Consider the following 18,112-nt stretch of genomic DNA (forward strand, 5'->3'; position numbering starts at 1 on the left):
GTGGCCCTCCAGGACCAGGATTGGACACCCCTGCTATAGACCATCATGCATCAGACCAATATTTACCTCAAGGAGGTTAAGTTTTCGGTAGTGTCTGTCTGTCGACAAGATTGCTCAAAGAGTTATGCATGGATTTTCATGAAATTTTCAGGAAACGTCAAATATGGTTGAAGGAACAAGTGATTATGTTTTGGTGGTGATCTGGTAAAAGTTCAAGGTCACAGATCATCCCATGCTCCAACTCTGCAGCTGTAAAAAAAGGTATGTTTAACTCCACAGCTGGACACCTCATGGGTCATGGGTGATCACTGTTGATCACAAGGTAATGGGGTCAAAGGTCAATGTCACAGGTAACCCCTTCGTTAAAAACTTGTCTCTGCTCCTACATGTGACCCTTTTGTTACCTCTACCAAAGAAAATTATGTTTTCGGTTGTGTCCATTGGTTTGTTTGTTTGTCTGTCAGCAAAGATCAGGCAAAAACTAAAAATTTTCAGGAGATGTTGGGGTTTTTACAAAAAACAGTGGATTTAGTTTTGGTGGTGATCCAGATTGCACTATTTTTTGATCACGCTGTGGCATTGATGGAGATTTGCACTCTCTGAATGCTTCTAGTTGTTATTGTGGAGAGGTAGCTGGACTGTTCTGCAAGTTTTATATATTTATTTTAATGATGAGGAAAACTGGTAAACTTGAAGGAGGTGGAGAAGAGGTTAGCCCTGTAACTGCAGCAGCAGAGGCACACGGCGCTCCTTATTGAGCCCCAGTTTGATAATAAGAAAGGATCTTTATCCTGCCAGCCTGGGCTCAGTAGATCTGAAATGGTTTTGTAACAAGGTGCAGTTTTAAAGATGTTTATAGCTACTTTGCATAAATTAGTTTGAACTGGGACATTTTTATCGTACGACAAATGAATAGAAACATAAACACAAATTGCTAAATAATAAAGAAAAAATACCTCCCATGTTCTAGAACCCAGTTTAATAAGACTAAAAAGTAAAAAATCTATACAGATTTCGGTTGCTTTATGGTTGCATCCTATTTATGAGCAGGATTAAAAAGAGGAAGAAAAAGTCACAAACATTGGGCACCATAAAACCTAGACAGTTGAAGATTAGTGCAGATAGGTAAGACAGTTAATAAAGTTAGTCATTTTTCCAAAGCACCCTTTATCACACAACAACTCTGAGACAGAAACTGATCAATTAAAATAAATGATCAAGGATAACTATTTTTGCATATGAAATCTCCTCCCAGTATATTTTAGAATTTAATTCCGGCTGCTAACGAGAGAACTGACTGAGTTAATTGAGAAATTAGACTGTACCATTTTGGTTTTATCTCATGTTGTAAAAGTCAGCCAATGCAAACAACTGGTACAACACATTTTACATTTATTTCACTCTTATTGAAAATGGTGCAACTGTGGTGCAAGAAATTATCCCCAGGCTGAAGTCAATTTCATCCCAACAATGCCGTTGGCTAAAAGCTTTGCATTTACGGTCTCACCTAAACCATAAAGTGAAACATTTATTGTTAGTTCACTTCAGATTCACCTCAGTTTAAGCCAGTTTAGCAGTGCAGCACCATCTTACAGCTAAAATCTTTACTTTTAGTCCTAGCTTGTTAAGAAATGCACCACTTGCAGTACTCTGGATCTTTCTGTGCTTTACTATTGACAATTTTTAGAAACAACATTAAACATAAATATCAAAGGACTCAATTTTTATAAGACTGGCTGCTCTGACAAATTCCACCCAAGGGCAGACTGATGCAAAAAGAAACGTATAGGAGGCCTAAAATTTCATCACAAGATCTGCAGGTAACTCCTATAGCTGCTCGTATCTTAATGCATGCAGTGAAAACTGAATTTAAAGAGAATAATAATCCCAAGCAATAATAGGTCAATAATATCTAAACATGTCAGTAGGTTTATGTTCTGGTCTTACCTGCACACTTGGTTCTGGCTCTCAGAGGGGGACCAGGGGCGCCGGTCCCTCCCTCCAAAGGTCTGGTCAGCAGAACACTGATCTCATACTCTGTGTCTGGATCCAAGTGGCCAATCTTGTGTGTGGTCTTGTCTACGGGCTGCAGGTCATACATGGTGCCCGATACGGTGCGGTACTCCACCTGCCGGTCAATGATTGGACCATCCCCATTGATGGAGTTGGCATTCAGCTGGATCCAAAGGTAGGTCGCTCCAACAGCAGTCAGCTGCGGGGGTGCAATAGGAACTGGAGGCTCTGGGAAAATAAAAAAAAATTGATGGTGGATAATCATGCTATAATGTTGAAAAGCCTTTACAATATAGAAAATAATTATGTTTTTAGTTTGTACAAAAAGCATAAACATTTGCACAAAAAACCTGCAGGCAAACAAGATTCAGCGTGTTCTTTTAAACAATAAACCAGATCAAAATTGTCTTAAAGCTCACAAAGAACAGCTTCTTTTTTCCAATAATCAAGGTATTTAACAAGAACCAATCAATAGTTCCAACCTGATAAATAGAATGTCTTCATCAGCAGCACACCAACACAGTCAGACACTGACTGTAACACATATTTTATAAAGAAATGGCAACTTGAAAAAGAAGAGTCAGACCTTGGCAAATACTGGTTCCATTGAACAAGGTATTGATTTCAATCAGAGGAGTCCTATTGAAACATTTCAAACAATTGACAACTACTGTATTTGCCATCTCTATTGTTAGTCCAGGTGCTGGTTTAATTGTTCAACTCATGACCGATTGTGAATTTTATTATTCTGTTTAAATAGACTGATGGGATAATAAACACAACTCAAGTGTTTCTTTGAAAAAAATATCACTAGTGGCTGCTCTGCAGTGTGGGTAGCAACTAAGTAAAGGTTAACAATAAACAAAGAACCCATTTTTTTGTCAGACATTCAAAAAAATTAGAACAATTCTGATTTAAGCAAAAATTTGTTTTATTTGTTTAGTAAAAATTAGGTAAAAAGTATCCAAAGCATGCACACAGAGATGAACCAGCGGCAAAAATGAAGAAAAGCTTGATTCACAATTACAGAATAAATTGAATCCATTCCCTTGTAGGAAATAAAGTTATATATCAGTTCATTTTCTTCTGCTTATTGAAGGTTGTGTTGCAGAGGCAAAAGGGTCATAAAGAAAACCCAAACACCTCTCCTGAGTGACACTCTGCATCTCCTCTTGGGGGATCTGAAGGTATTCCCAGGTCAGAGAGGATATATAATCCCTCCTGCAACATCTGGGTCTGCTTCACTGTGAGTTGTGCCTGAACCTCCAGATGAAAACATCCAGGAGGCATCCTCATCAAAAGCCTGAACCACCTTAGCTGATTCCTTTGGCTGCAGAGGAGCAGCTACTCTCCTCCAAGCTCCTTCTAGTTGACTGAACTTCTCACCTTGACTACAGAGGAGAGTCATTTCAGCTACCTGTATCCAGCATCTCAATCTTTTTTTCACAGATGATGGCTGGAATGTAGATGGACCAGTAAATCCTGAGCTTTGTCCATCTCCTGCTCCATACTACCAACATGTGGGAACAAGACGCCCAGATATCTGAACTCCTTCACTTGAGGCAAAGACTCGTCCCAGATCAGGAGAGCATTTTCTGGTTGAGAACTATTGCCTCACACTGATATCACGCTGTTATATTGCCACTTTAGAATGTGTAATATCTAATTTTACAATGTGGCCGTCGAGCATTTGTGGATTAAAAAGTTCCAGCTAAAACTAGAAAAGCTGTAAGATTTATTCACTTTGTGCCAATTGTGTTTCAGTATCGAAATCATAGGTGTTAGAATAATCTGTCCAAGTGTCTGTAGTGAGAAACCTTCACACAATGATTAAAAATATGAAAATAAAAGAAACAGTTATTTTGAATGAAGGGAATAACATACTAACTTGACAATCTATTTCTTGGCCTTCTTACCCTTCAGTGGGTCTGTTTTGATTGTCAAATATATAAAAAAAATACTATAAATAGAGATTTTTTTTTAATGGAGAACAAGTTCCTTTCTTCAGATAAACTCAACGCTATATGACATCCTTGAATATAACCTTATCTTTTTTATGTCACAATATTTGTCTAATCTTGCTTAAACCTTGAGCCTTTTCTGGTTTAATGAGGTTTCTTGAAATGTCAAACAAATTATTTCTGCCTTGGGATATTTTCAGGATTGTTTTTTCAGACAGTATAGACAGGTAAGAGGGTGTTGCCGTAACATTTGCATGATTTTCTGAGGCATGCAATAATAACTGCGTTCCTTTGTGTACACTGCTTTTGTCTCGTTTGAACAGATCAACCGTGAAGCGTGACTGTTCCTGAAGATTCAAAGTTTTTGAACATATTGAAAAATAATTGTATTAAATCATTGTGCTATTTAGTTTAGAGTACCATACATATAAGGACAACTAAATCTGACCGTGATCTTTCAGGTTTTCCTGACACAACCATAAACACAACACATTCAACAAAAAGCCAAGACCAGCAGCCAAGGAATCTCTCAGGAATCTACTGTATTCAGATATCACAACGGTTGGACGTGCGAGCAGCAAGAAGCGAGAAGCTCTAATGAGCCCACGAGTAAAAGAAAATACTTCCTGACTGCCTTTGATGGAGCCGTCGTGTCAAAAAAATAAAAAAAGACATCCTTCAGGCTGAGGTGATGAACGACAAAATGGTTGTTCTTCAGCAGATGGTTACCTCAATCTGACCTCCATCTGACATCCCTAAACGCCTTCTAATCCAAGCTTCCTAACAAACATCACCTAAAGCGAACCAGCTAATCCATCAGGTCTTCATCTAGTCTGCGTGTTGGAGCCAGACAAGAAAATGAGGTGACCCAAAATCTGGGTTCAAGCGCCGTCTTGTTTTGAAGGGCTTTTATGGTCTCTTATAACTTAAAAGTGTTTTAAACGAGATGAACGCCAAAACACTCCGATTCATTTAGGCAACAGAAAACAGCTTATTAACAGCGTCTTATTGTGTGGCGGCACAAATCAAAATATTTTTAAGTAACCGTCGTGAGTCAGTTACCAGATTATTTGGACTCGTTGCCAACATACTCATTCTTCAATAACACTTTATGATGCTTGAGACCAACTGGCCCTCAAAATATGACAAATTTTCTTGCCGCTGACTCAGCCATGAGACCACGCAGCACAAAAACATTGCTAATTGATTTTTTTAAAAACAATTTTGTAAGACTACTTTATCAAGCAGGAGCTCCTCAGTGAGCAAACCTCTTTAGAGAACATAAGTTCATCACCAGATTTAATTGATGCCAATTATTGCTTTGCATTGATGCTGCCGTTCTGACGGCTTTTGCTCTCATCACTTGAGACCACTTCTGAAAAGTAAATCTAATCACAAGCAATAAGCATTTTGGTTAACTATGAAAAGTTGCTCCTTTTAAAAGAAACAGGGCCTACTGTGATGAAATAACTCCTGTATGTGTAGTAATCCTCTGCTCAGCTTTAGCAGATGCACCGCAAATAACAGATTACTGGTGTGAAAAACACTTAAGTTCTGGAACATTTCAGAATTTTAACAACTCTTTTCTCAATGTTTAAGCCTCGCTGGGCAGCTTTGCAGCAGTGGGGCCCTGGAAAAGGTCTTTGAGCCGAGATTGGAGCGAGCTGGAAGTGGTTGACAGAGCGCAGATGACGGTGGCAAACCGTACGCGAGGGTCAGCGAGCAGCTGTTGTCATGATGTTGACCAGACAGGCGAACGGCACTGGCGACAGCTGTGTCTCGCTTCATCTGGCTGCCAAAAACACAGTCGCACAAATGCATGTGCATGCACACTCAAGTAAAAATATTCACACATAGACGGGCACCTGAATCTACAATTACACTAAAAGCCATCATACTGAGATTTCAACTGACAATCATGAACATTATCGCTAATTTTGAATCATAATATCAGGTAATAATGTTAAAGTTTATAACGTGTAAAAAGAAATCTTACTAAACTCAAAAATATTCAACTTACAACAAATAGCTGTGGAAGCTGAGAAGGCTTATTTTCATGACATTATTTTGAGACAATAAATTACTTCAATATCTTTTGATACTAAAGCTTTTTTTCGTGTGATTTTGGTTTTATTACATTATTATTTCAATCTAGAAAAGTTTGTTTTTCATAATAACTAAAATTATTTTAAAATCCAATGAAAATTGCATTATGTGAAGGACTGCACATTCCTCGCCTGCCAAGGTTTTACATTTTGCACACTCTTTAAGCTACAGATCTGAGCTACACCAAATTCTGCTGCAATATATGTAAAAACAACAGAGTTGTAGCCAGGGAGTTGGCTGTAGTGGACATCTTGAATTCACTGCCTTCCATGCCAGTGTTTTAGACTGAGATCGTCATCTTAGTCTGTTCAGAAATGACAGTTTTAAGCCTATTTTGTCAAACCTTGAGAATAACATAATGAACAATCTTTTGCAATATCTCATGTGATCCTGCTTGATCTGTTACTTAAAGTACGGGTTGTAAATGAATCTCAGTTTTGTGTAGGCTAAGGTAGATTAGGTGTGGCGGCCATCCTGAATTTGGTTGACTCTTGAAGTTAATTTGTTGTAAATGTACATCCAGTTTTATTTAAATTCCTGTAGTAGTTCGTGAGATATTTTGCTAACAGACAAACAGGGTTGACTCCAACAGATAATACCAACATTTGAAGCAAAGATGTGGCCCAACGTGTTGCTCTGGTAGGTGTTGGAGAGGATGCTCAGCTGCTGCCACACCAGATTTTAGCTCAATATCTGTCAAAATGGTTGAGTTAGAGCCATTCGTATGTTTGCTAAGGTCAGTTGGTTGTGTTGGGCGGGTACCTAGAAGTTAATCACTTGTAAATATACTACCAATGATTACTTTTTCAGAGTTTAAATAAAATCCATCCAGTGGTTCATGAGATATTTTGCAGACAGACAAACAAAGGCAGTTACATGATTGCCCGCCGTTCAAAGCAGCAGGCAAGTCTGATTATAGGAGATACTGTTCTTTGCTTATAAAACAAATAAAAAAAACACACAAAAGGGAATCAGAAACCATAAATCAGGGAATCATTAGTATTTTTCTGAAGAAATCAGTTCTTCACAACAGTTTAGTCATTCCAGAGCAACATATAGCAGACACACAACCCCACATTTTTTAACCACATAAACAGCAATAATAAAAATTGCCACTCAGCTCCGTTGTTCGATGAGTTAGACTTCACTGTTTATAAATCCATCTTTCATTTGCCCGTTACGTCCACTGAGCCTTTCTTGTTAGGGTCCTCATTATGTTGTGCGCTTTTCTAATTGGACTGCTGCGAGTAAAGAATTGATCTGCTCCTAATATGAGAAGAGGTGGACATGGGAAAATGAGGAGCACGACTGGCCGGACTTTGATTTTTGGTGGCTTTTCTCATTAGTGTCGACATGTCTGCAACCTTGACAACCTTGAGTTGGTAGCGTGGCTCAGAATACAAAGTCAGAGCTCAGTGAGGGCTCCAGGTGATTCTAACCAAAAAAAACCTTGGTCAGGGAGTAATTATCCTCCTTTCAAAACCACTGGCTGCACTGCAGGAGAGCTCATCAACACAGGGGGAACAGGGAAACGAGGGCCTGGACCGCGCCTGTCCGTACGGCGCTCTGGAAATCCATGCAACTCGCTTCATACACGGGCGCATAAATCTGACAGAACACTGGCATAAAAAGCAGAAGTGATTATCTGGGATAATCAAGCATTCATTCTCCTCCTGTTGAAGCAAAAGGCAGTGTATGATAATGAGGGGTGGGGAGGTGTGACTGTAGCAGGCTCATAATCCACAAAACTGCTCCACGGTAGCTCCTCCAAATAAAAAAAAAAATAAAAAAAAACTGAGCCGTGGATGCGACGGATACATATTCAGGGAGGATTTACAACTCAGCCGCAGTGCCGCTTGTTTTATGACTCGTACGATAAGAGGAGATATCAGACTTTATGTGTGGCACTTAAGAGTGAAAACTCCTTTTCTTCTTTTTGAATGAGTTGCTTTATGTCAAAGTCGCTAAGGTGTTTAATCAGTGCCGAATTTAAACCGAGATAAATTAAAAGCAATCACCTCGAAAGTGAATTTTAAATATTTATTACTAAAGTGCTCTATGCTTAACTAGTTTGCCTTGTTTATCAAAGTGAAAGCAGAGATCAACACAGCAATGGCTGCCTGGTGAGCACATGCAAGTGTGAGGACGTGCAAGTGATTTAGTTGCTGCATTTATGCACAAGTGTTGTTCTTGAGTGCCTCCAGCGTGTCAGTAAATTTTCTTGAGTACACTGCTGAAGCCCACTGATACACTCAAGCAGAGACTTTATCTCCCTCTTACACTCCGCGGTGTCTGGACCCGGCCATTCTCACATGATTGACAGACCTCGATCTTGGACAGGTAGGATTAAACCTATCAATCACATAAAGCTTAGAGACCAAAAAAAAGGGGGAGGATAAAAAAATCCAGGCAGTAAATTCAATTGAGAGCACTGAGAGAAAATTGAGGTGAAGAAATATAGAAGGCCATTACCGGGCTATAGGGCCGTCGGAAAGAGAGGCCTTGCAAGATTTAGCTCCGGACGACTCCATAAATTCATATCAAATGACTGCAGGACTGAAATATCTGAGAGGTTACTGTAACTGCTGTTACTGCTGCCTCTTGCCTTTGTGATCTTTTAGCTGGAACTGCGTTCACTCAAGGACAGCCTTTAAAGAAGAAGTATTAAAGTCTCGTGGATAACAAATCAAACTAAAAAGCTTGTGTTTTCAGTAAGCCATTAGAGGACATTTTCATTAAAAAAAAAAACATGCTGCATTTCCTGTTTATCTCTTGTTATCCTGCATGGAGGTCATATGGATGGAAAACAGCACAGCCTATTGTACTGTTTTCACTAAAATACAGCAGTTTGTTTTTCCTTTCTGCTTTGGAACAAATACTCACGTTTTATGGTTAGTTCACCATAATTGGACACTCCAACTCCTTTGTCTGAGTGGACAATGCAGCGGTAACGGCCCGAGTCGCCCTTGGTCGTGTTCTCCACGTCGAAAGTGCCTATGAAGCGGCGGTTGTTCCAAGGTTTAGTGGCTTTCATTGGGGCCTCCCGTCCACCGATGCCCTGTTTGGAACAAACACAAAAGTGAGGCTCAGAAATGGAAAGGTTCAATAAGAAAAGTGGCCTGACCTTGTGGGTTTTAGAAACTCTGGTACTTTTTGTCTGCTCTTGTGACTGTTTGTATGTGTCCTACGGTTCCCATCGGTGACTGATTGTAGGAACAAATTTATCACACAGGATTGCACGCGCACACACACACGTACACGCACATACACACTGTAGGCTCTCCCCAGCTGTCACCCCTCACAGCAGGCAGATGGGAGACATTTGTTCATTAGAAATATTTCTTCATTACTGTCATCGGGGGACTTCACTTAATGTTTGTTTTCCAGCTCCTGTGCTAATGAGGATGTGTTTGTTAAAATGATGGAGTACCTGGCAGAAGACCTTTACCCAGCGTCATGCTCGCACTGATCACATGTGTGACAGTGTGCTTAGCAGCCAAGCCAGCGGGGTTATGTTTGCCAGATGCACTACCTTTGCTGCTCAGAACAAGGTCAATTCCAGACTGCTGCGCTGCTCTGTGGTGCCGGATATAGTGCACAGTATCCACATGGAGCCAGCACCTATATAGGTTAAGACCATGCTGCTGTGATCTGAAACAACTATAATCCCTTGCCTCTCTGCTGCAGGAGCTTGTGAAAAGCTGGTGAGCAGGTAAAAAATCTCAATACAAGGATTCCCACCATAAAGGAAATTCTAAAGTAGCTGTGAGCTTATTTTTTTAATTGTTATCTTGAAACTTGACCAAGGTGTCATGAGATAAAATAAAAATCTGCCCTATATATATATTTGACATTTTATCTCTTTAGGCATAGTTTAATATTCTGATAACAGAGAGCATGCACTTCTAAGGTTAATTGCATTACCTTTTAGTTTAAGACCGGTTCATATATGATTTAATCCAAAGTCAATTTTCAACAATTGGTGCACTTTGCAAAATGATTTAAAAGGTGATGGTTTAAAGTAGATAAAGTGCTAACATATAAACTGTAAATGTTTTTTCCCCCCCATTTGCTGAAAAGTTACATTTTTGGAGACAGGAGAATTTTGCCTAACACCGACAATATGGTTTTTTATTTAAAAGTCTGCTCAGTAAGACTCCACAGAATCCAAATTTTATGATCTGCTATAATATTTGTGGAAAACTGGGGGAAAATCAACCATTTTTTTCCAAATGACTCACCTGGAGCCACAAACGAAAGTTGTCCCTCTTGCGTCCGTTGACGGTGCAGTGAAAAGATGCAGTCTGCCCGGCATTGACCTCTACTCCTTTTATAGTCAGAAAGTGTGGCGTATTCACTGCAGAAAAGGCAGATGTTCGTATAATGAGATTACATGCTGAGAGAAGCAGCTCAGTTTTATAAAAAGAGTTGACATTTTATGATATCTAATTGCCATAACTGGTTGTTTGAGTCGCTATGTAATGTAGAAATTTATAGTCGTTTCCCTCAATGCAAACATTTCTACTCTGAAAATCTGCAACCTAAATATGTAAAACTGGAGATATAAGAATATTAATTCTGAAGGCTCAAAACACTGAAGGCCACTGTCATTTTGTGTGAAACATTCCGGAAAAACGTGAAAATAAGACACTAAAGGCCAATCTTAAGGCTATCCAAACCTTGGTTTCTTTCTCTCCAGTATTTACATTTTTTCTATGATTTAGAACATTTCTCAAAAAGCATTATTCTTTTCCATTTGAGCTCATTATCAGTATGTTCACAAAGTGGGAAAGCTCACAGAAAGTAACTTATTTAGAACATTTTTGATTAGCAGTGCTATTCTGCATAGAAAAATAGGGCAATTCAGTGGAGCGACCTTGATTCAAAACATAACCAAATCCCTGAAGACTTGGCAAAAGCTAATTCTATCACTTTCATCATCAACACTTTCACTTCTATTTAATATTTTATAACCTTCCTGTTGAACTACACTTTCTTTGTAAGTCTGCCCCGTCAATCCATCTTGTGCCAAAAAGACAAATCTATGTCCTCTTTAACGACAGGAGGAGACGAGGACCACCCAGTGGCATAATTACACCTCTGAGCTGGATATTTCACGCTTTCAGATAAATAGAAAACGAATTGGTCCGTGCTTCACTGACAAGTTGCTCTCATCACTTCGCTTATCACTCAAAGAAGCCCGATTGCAATTGAGTAAGATCATTGATCCACTCGCACATACACATTTAAACACCGGCCACGTTGCAAGGTCTCATCGATTTGCTCGATTACATTTATATGCTGCACACATTGCCGTATGAATCCATCTTATTGACACAACATTTGTAGGAATTCAGCTGCTTTCAAATGGTTAGCAGGTCATTAGTGGCTTACAATTGAAGGCTGATACTTCAGCTATGATGGGTAAAGCATGATTTAATTGATGAGAATCGTTAAAGGTATTGATTTAAACTTTAAAATGTAAAAATACCGCTCAGTATAAACTAACTAGACCTTTTGGACTCAAAAGAAAAAATGTTGATGAGATACTTTACTTATTAAAAGGCAGAGCATTCACTGAAAAAAAATGCAAATTCCCCGCCACCTTTCATTTTAAAAACTGAAATTCATTGATGTTGAGAAATTATGGAGTTCTAGCCATTTTGGTTAAACTTTGAAAATAACATTAAGTACAAACTTAAGTACAAACTATGTGATGTAAATGGCTCCCAGCTACTACCACATGAAGTTTTAGATCAATATATGCAAAACTGACTGAGCTATTGCCATTTTCCCAACTTTCCAAAAGTTTCATTAAAATCCGTTCAGTGTTTCATGAGATATTTTGCTAAAATATCGCAAAAGTTTAAATAAAGATCTTGTGCAATCTGTTAGAACATGTACTGGGAATCAGTCTCAGCTAATAACACACCAAATGTTTGGCCAATATCTGTGAAAATGTCCATGTTTCTGTTTTTGAAGGTCAGTTGTCTGTGGTGGCCATCTTGAATCAGATTGACATCAGTTGTATTTGTACATTCAATGATTACTTTCTGCATGTTTCTTTAAAACTTGTCTGGTGGTCTGTAAGACACTTTGACAACAGACAAACTTTATCATTCAAATTTTATATTTCAGTGACAACATTAATAATCTTAAGGGGGAAGGAAAAAATAACGGTTAAACTCGAATTCAAAAAGCAGCATGGTGCACGGTGGGATTTGTCTTTCTTCCTTTGTTATTTTTCACTATTTGTTCCATTTCTCAAAGGGTAGATTTAATGCAACCAATCCAACAATTTATCCTCTACACACTTCTGCATGTCAACTATACGCTCATAAATCTTCAGGGAGGAACGACTGTAGCAAATCCTCTGAAGGCCTTTTTGTTTGACTGGGAAGCCTTGAATAGAACAACGATACAGGTATTTTGACGGGTGTCATGCAAAGGACAATGACGGTTTGATGATATGCTTTTATAGTGAAGGGAAAATAGACTTACTGCACTGGTGGCCCTGGACCACAACGTCTTTGATGGCCAGCAAGCCACGCTGGCCCGAGGTTATGGCTTCAAACACAATCTGAGGAGGAGAAAGGAGACTCATAACACCGATGATGAATGGGCACGTGTCTTCAAAAGGCTCCTGAGTGCGGACGGGTAGAAGTCCGGCTCTCCCTAACACTCTCTGTTTCTTCGCGGGGCTGCAGCTGGTGACACAGCTGCAGGCCACTGACATTATTTCCACAATATGTCACAGCTGACAGGTGTTATGACATGCAAGTGTTAAATTAGGTTTGAGCCCTGAGATGATTAGCACACAGCTTGTGATAAAGTATGGGAGGCAAAGAGAAAAGGTCAAGGAAATTCTTGATTATCTTCACCTAATCATTTGATTTTAGTTGCTTATGCAATAAATATTGACTATTAAAAAAACTGAAAAAAATTACGTTATTTTGAAAATATATAAAAGCAACACTTCCAAATCAGTGTTTAACATAAACTTACAATAGATTTAGCAAAATCCACAAGTAAATTTTCTTAAGGTTTTACATTGTAAAAACGACTTTAAATTTTGTAAATACTGGTATAAGTAAACAACAACAAACCTTATCTCATTATTACAACCCCATTTCTAAAAAAGTTGAAACATTGTGTAAAATGCAAATAAAAACTGAACGATTTGATTTGATCTCAAAAAAATAGATTTAGATTATCCACATGAAAAACTGTTAGCTCTAAAATCTGACTACTTAAACTTAAAACTAATTAAACACAACATAATTTGTTGCAAAATCTCCAGTGAAACCCTTTAAACTCATATCTTTTGGAACTCATGTTGTCTTTAATCTCTGCTCTGGCTCTAGAGTTATTTACCCTCTGAAATCTTGCAAAGAAAAAGTGCAACTATGCTGTGCGTGACTAACTTTGACCCTATTTTTAAGGGCCAAGTTCAGTTGCAAAACAAATGGTCCTGAGCTCTGAGAGAGGGTGTGTCCTCGCAGAATGTCAGAGTTATGTACTCCTCGGTCTGCAGTGTGATAAAATGGGAAACAGAATGCCAGTCCCTTCCCAAACCCAGGGTGTGGCGCATAGACCAATTACACCACATGCGCTACAGCAACACATGTTTTGCATGCCATTATTCCCGAAATATAAACCTGTAGCACCCATCGACTTGTACACATTAATGGTTATGACCAATTTAGTGTTCACACACAAACATGTGTCCTGCTGGATCCTCACTGAGATTCTTTTGGCAGCTTGGAAATGTGAAGGCAGAGATAGTTACCATTGTCATCTGGGAGGCAGGATGCCTTCAGATATCTAATTATAAATTTCTTTTTTTGTCCCATGAAATATGAAAGTGAAGGCCTGGGTGCCAATTATGGCCTCATTAAGGGCTAATTTGAAGGAAATTAAAAGGCCAACCACTCTCTATATTGCCACCAGACAAATGAACTGCCCCCCACACTCTAATTGAAATCCTTTGTTTGTGCAACAGACATCAGTCAGCCTGCCTAATAGCTGTGATATAATTGATTCCAACATCAATGATAGTGCACTGCATAATTGGGCCTGACCCACACTGAAACTATTCACATGGGGCAAAGCTGTTGATGTCGCAGGAAAGTTCATCGTTCTCATTTGTCAGAGAGCCGGACAGTAAACCCAGCACTTAGTGTCTACATCACTGCACTGACTGTTCCTTTGGGACAGAATTACAGGAAGATTGATTATTTCAGCCATGAACTATTTCTGTATTAAAGCTGATACAGATGAGAACATTTTATGGACATTGTGCATGTATTGAATAATATGTGCACAATGTATTAAAAGTCCATAAAATGTCAGCAGTTTTGGCTTTGTATGACAATTTCTATTAAAAGTTCTAGGGATAGCCTGACAGAGGAGTAATTATCAAAGGCACAAAAGGCTGGAAAGATGCCTAAAAGCTGTACCAGTAATTAAAAAATAATTTCCATGTATCAGGTGGCTTCCCTTTGACAATTTCCTAGGTTGCTATGCAATTAAAGATACCTATAATTAGTGCCATGTTGTTAATTAGCAACAATTTTAAGCATTGGTGTCCTTTCTTGACAGATTGTTGCTAAGATCATTAGCATCCTCACATTTACCCATGATGTCAATTTGGGTGTGCAACAATTAAAAATGAAAGCAGATATTCCACTTGGGGTTTGAAAGGCAGCAGATGCTGCAAATTCTCCCGAACACCCAGTCAAACACAACTTGTGATATTGTGTCTATAAACAACTTGACCTACATGTGTACAGATTTGCTAAGACATAATCCAGCTAACTTGGGGAAACCCGTATGAGTTGTCAAATTAAAGTCACGAGTTTAGGTCTTCATATCTGATAAGGTTGAGCAAAACACTTTGCAAACTAAAGTAAGCATAAAGAACAGCTTAGAGTTTATTTACATCTGAAGGTCTCACTGGGCTGTGACTGCTGGACACTAGTTGGAATTCAAAACTGTGAGAAAATTGCGAGAAAATAAGCAAACCTACAGTTGCAGCCTTAGTGTATTCTGAGTGTTTGCATTTAAGCGACCAGCAAGCTGTGTGTCCACATTTTGAGCATCTTTTTTTTTTTTTTAACCACAGCCTATTTTAGTGTGTTTATTCTTGCAAAACTTAAAACATTAGGAGGAAATTATCTTGTTGACCATTTATGCTCACATTGTATACACATTGGCCCACTTTGTATTCATCTTGTAAACTGTCCTCACATTTATGGTTTAATCTACTGGATCAGAAATGAAGATAAGCAGATCTGGAACAGTTTCTTGATAATAAATTTATCATCTGCTTGATTTTTAGAGCTGGACATTCCTGGCTGTTGCCTCAGATGTTCTCTGTCATAGGACAGCTCCATGGAGCTCTAAAATGTACAGAAACTGAATTGAGAAAGGTTCAAGATAAGTTTAAGATACATGAAATGACTCTGTGAATTTATTCAAAATTCAAGCTACAAGATTCTGAAAATCATGCAAAGAAATTGAGAACCGCAAACATTTTGATACATTTTTGAAACTCCCTTGCAAAAGCTGTTTGCCAACTAGTCACCAACCACAGCAGCCCAGTGAGATATTGCCTTTAGCTACAAATATCTACATAAATGTAGGAATAAATTCAACTGAGTGTTACACTGGTTTTAACCCATCCTAAACCAGCCTGAAACATCTGACTAGACTGGCTTTACACAATACCACAAGGTCACCATCTTGTCAACAGTTAGCATTCACCATTATTGTCACCTTCCAGTTTCTTTTCCTATTTCATTCGAGTAACTCTTATTAAACCTTCTACACAACATCCAGCTGTGAGACTCTCAGTGGTATCTCTTGTTAACTAAGTTATCAGAGTGGCCATGATGAGCCTGCAGGACAACTTCTCTAGGCTCCGATGTGGACCAGCTCTGCCAGACCTTAATGAAATAATACACTGGGGGACCTGCTCCCATTGGGAGGTTAAGGGGTCTCTGCATCAATTAACATTTGGTGGACTCGTGGAACAAGCCTGTCGAAGACTAATAGCCAGGCAAGTGTGAAATCACCTTGCCCCAGCCAGCAGTCATGTGCATTGGTAAGTGAAAATGAGTTTTCAGAATTGGAAAAAGAGAAGTGGTTCAGATTGAAGGGAGCAAGAACAGATCGCCATGGATACCGAGGCAGCCACAGAAATCAATAATCCTAGGTGTTTTGAATGGGCTTTTGTGCCATTGTTTGGAGCTTCTCAAATAATAATTTTGTCTTGTTCCAGCCAGTGAAAAAGCTTTAATGACTTCAGATCAACTATAAAGGCTGTTTACGACGTGTAGCCTGTTTCTTTAGAGATACCTTTTAAATGGACAGCTTAACCGGGCTGGTCTTTTCTCACCTGGTAGAAATTGGGCCAGTAGGTGCTGATGGCCAGCTCCACCTGCCCCCAGGAGCGAGAGGCTGGACCTGACACGTTCCAAACAGGCATCCCCATTGGGCTGTTGTTCTCTTTGATATACACATTCAGGTGACCCGGGTGGCTGTTGTCTCTTCCGCCAATGTAGTAATGGAAGATAACGCAGTGCGTGTCATTCTCCTTCAGCTGAGGCGTCAGCAGTAAAGCCTTCTGCCCTGCGAAGCGTCCTGATGTGTTCACCATCACAAACCCCGACCCTGTAACATGAGAAAAAAGGGTTGGATCATGAGCTGAGCTGTTTTCACTCAGCTGGTAGCTTCAGTTTGTCAGGGAAATGTATTTTTAGTAACTGGCTAAAATTTTGTGTTTGAAGACATGTAAACAAAAGATTCATGAGGCCAGCAATAAGATCCTTGGGTTAAGCAGTAAACAAATAAAAGCATAATCTTGTGAAAGTATGAAGGCAGAAATAAATGGCTCTTCTGTGAGCTTTCCTATTACAAATCATAATTTCAGCTTGTGACCTTTGATGAGACAGTGCTATTATCTGTGCTGACTGAAACTATCTCATCGTTGCCATTTATCAAACACAAAGACAAGCAGTACAGTTGAGAGGCTAATCATAGAAAATAGTGGATTCTTGAAAAGAGCATTCTCCCCTAAATGACAAAGGGAGAGGAAAAGATGAGAAATCAATAAGCTAAAATCTATTTGCCAAGAAAGCCCCATTTAGATTTTATCGTTTAGGTTCAATATTAAAGGTTAATCTAATTCTCTACCCTCTTTCCAATAAAACACAAGTGAGAATTATTATGTTGGCAAACTTTCAAGAGGATGCGGAGCACATTCTATTTGTCATCATCTTATTTAGCTTGGCTTGGTAATGAGATGGCACAAATTGTAAGAGCATTTGAAACACAGCCACAGGAGACTCGTTATATGTTGAAATACATTTTTTTTGTAGTATGCTAAAGATAGGAGGGCACAGAAAGGTGAGACAAACAACCTGTAAGCAAGAAGCTTGCACTGCTGCTTGTGAGGGGAAAAATGAATTCATATTTTATGATTTAATGTGCTGCTACACTCAGATTTCATCCTAAAAATGAGTGAATAGCATCAACTGAATCAGAAGCCTTGGTTGCAGACTGTGTCAACCAAACAGCCTCTCAAAGAACCCTATTTGTTTCATCAATGACTCAAGCTTGCCCACTTGTCTTGTTGTGTCGCTCTTGTAACGCTCACCAATTCCATCTGTCTGGAGCTTCAGATAATGAGTAGGGGATTCTGTCATGTTTACACAATGAAACAAGAGGAGAGGGAGCAGAGGAGGAGGAGGAGCAGTGAGACGAGATGACACAGAGTCGGCCTAATCGGCTTTGTTTGTCAGGTACAGACAGTTGTCGTTTTAAATGATCCTCACAGCTTTTGGGTCACCATGAGGATCACAAATAATGGGGCGGGGGGGTGTCATATATCCATTCAGTGCTGCAGTTGGAACGTGATTGTGCAGTTGTTCACATTTAATTGTGGATCATATGTGTAACAAGGACCACATTTGTGTGTCAGACGTTTGTATGTTGGCTGTCAAGAAGCCACAGAATAACAAGCCTATAAA

At 39.2% G+C, this 18,112-nt stretch overlaps 1 protein-coding gene across 12 annotated transcripts in view; it reads right to left on the reverse strand.

Annotated features, from left to right (window-relative positions):
- Window positions 1-18,112, reverse strand: part of LOC108232894 (protein tyrosine phosphatase receptor type M) — a 187,375-nt gene that overhangs the window by 101,316 nt on the left and 67,947 nt on the right. For all 12 annotated transcript variants that reach the window (XM_017410986.3, XM_017410992.3, XM_017410990.3 and 9 more), the window contains exons 3-7: window positions 16,480-16,754; window positions 12,582-12,660; window positions 10,322-10,437; window positions 8,964-9,138; window positions 1,948-2,241 (exon numbers count right to left, since the gene is read on the reverse strand). In XM_017410986.3, coding sequence (XP_017266475.1) covers window positions 1,948-2,241; window positions 8,964-9,138; window positions 10,322-10,437; window positions 12,582-12,660; window positions 16,480-16,754 — 939 coding nt within the window. The remainder of the gene's footprint in view (window positions 1-1,947; window positions 2,242-8,963; window positions 9,139-10,321; window positions 10,438-12,581; window positions 12,661-16,479; window positions 16,755-18,112) is intronic.

Source organism: Kryptolebias marmoratus, linkage group LG20 (assembly GCF_001649575.2).
Source record: "Kryptolebias marmoratus isolate JLee-2015 linkage group LG20, ASM164957v2, whole genome shotgun sequence".
Taxonomy (NCBI): Eukaryota; Metazoa; Chordata; class Actinopteri; order Cyprinodontiformes; family Rivulidae; genus Kryptolebias; species Kryptolebias marmoratus.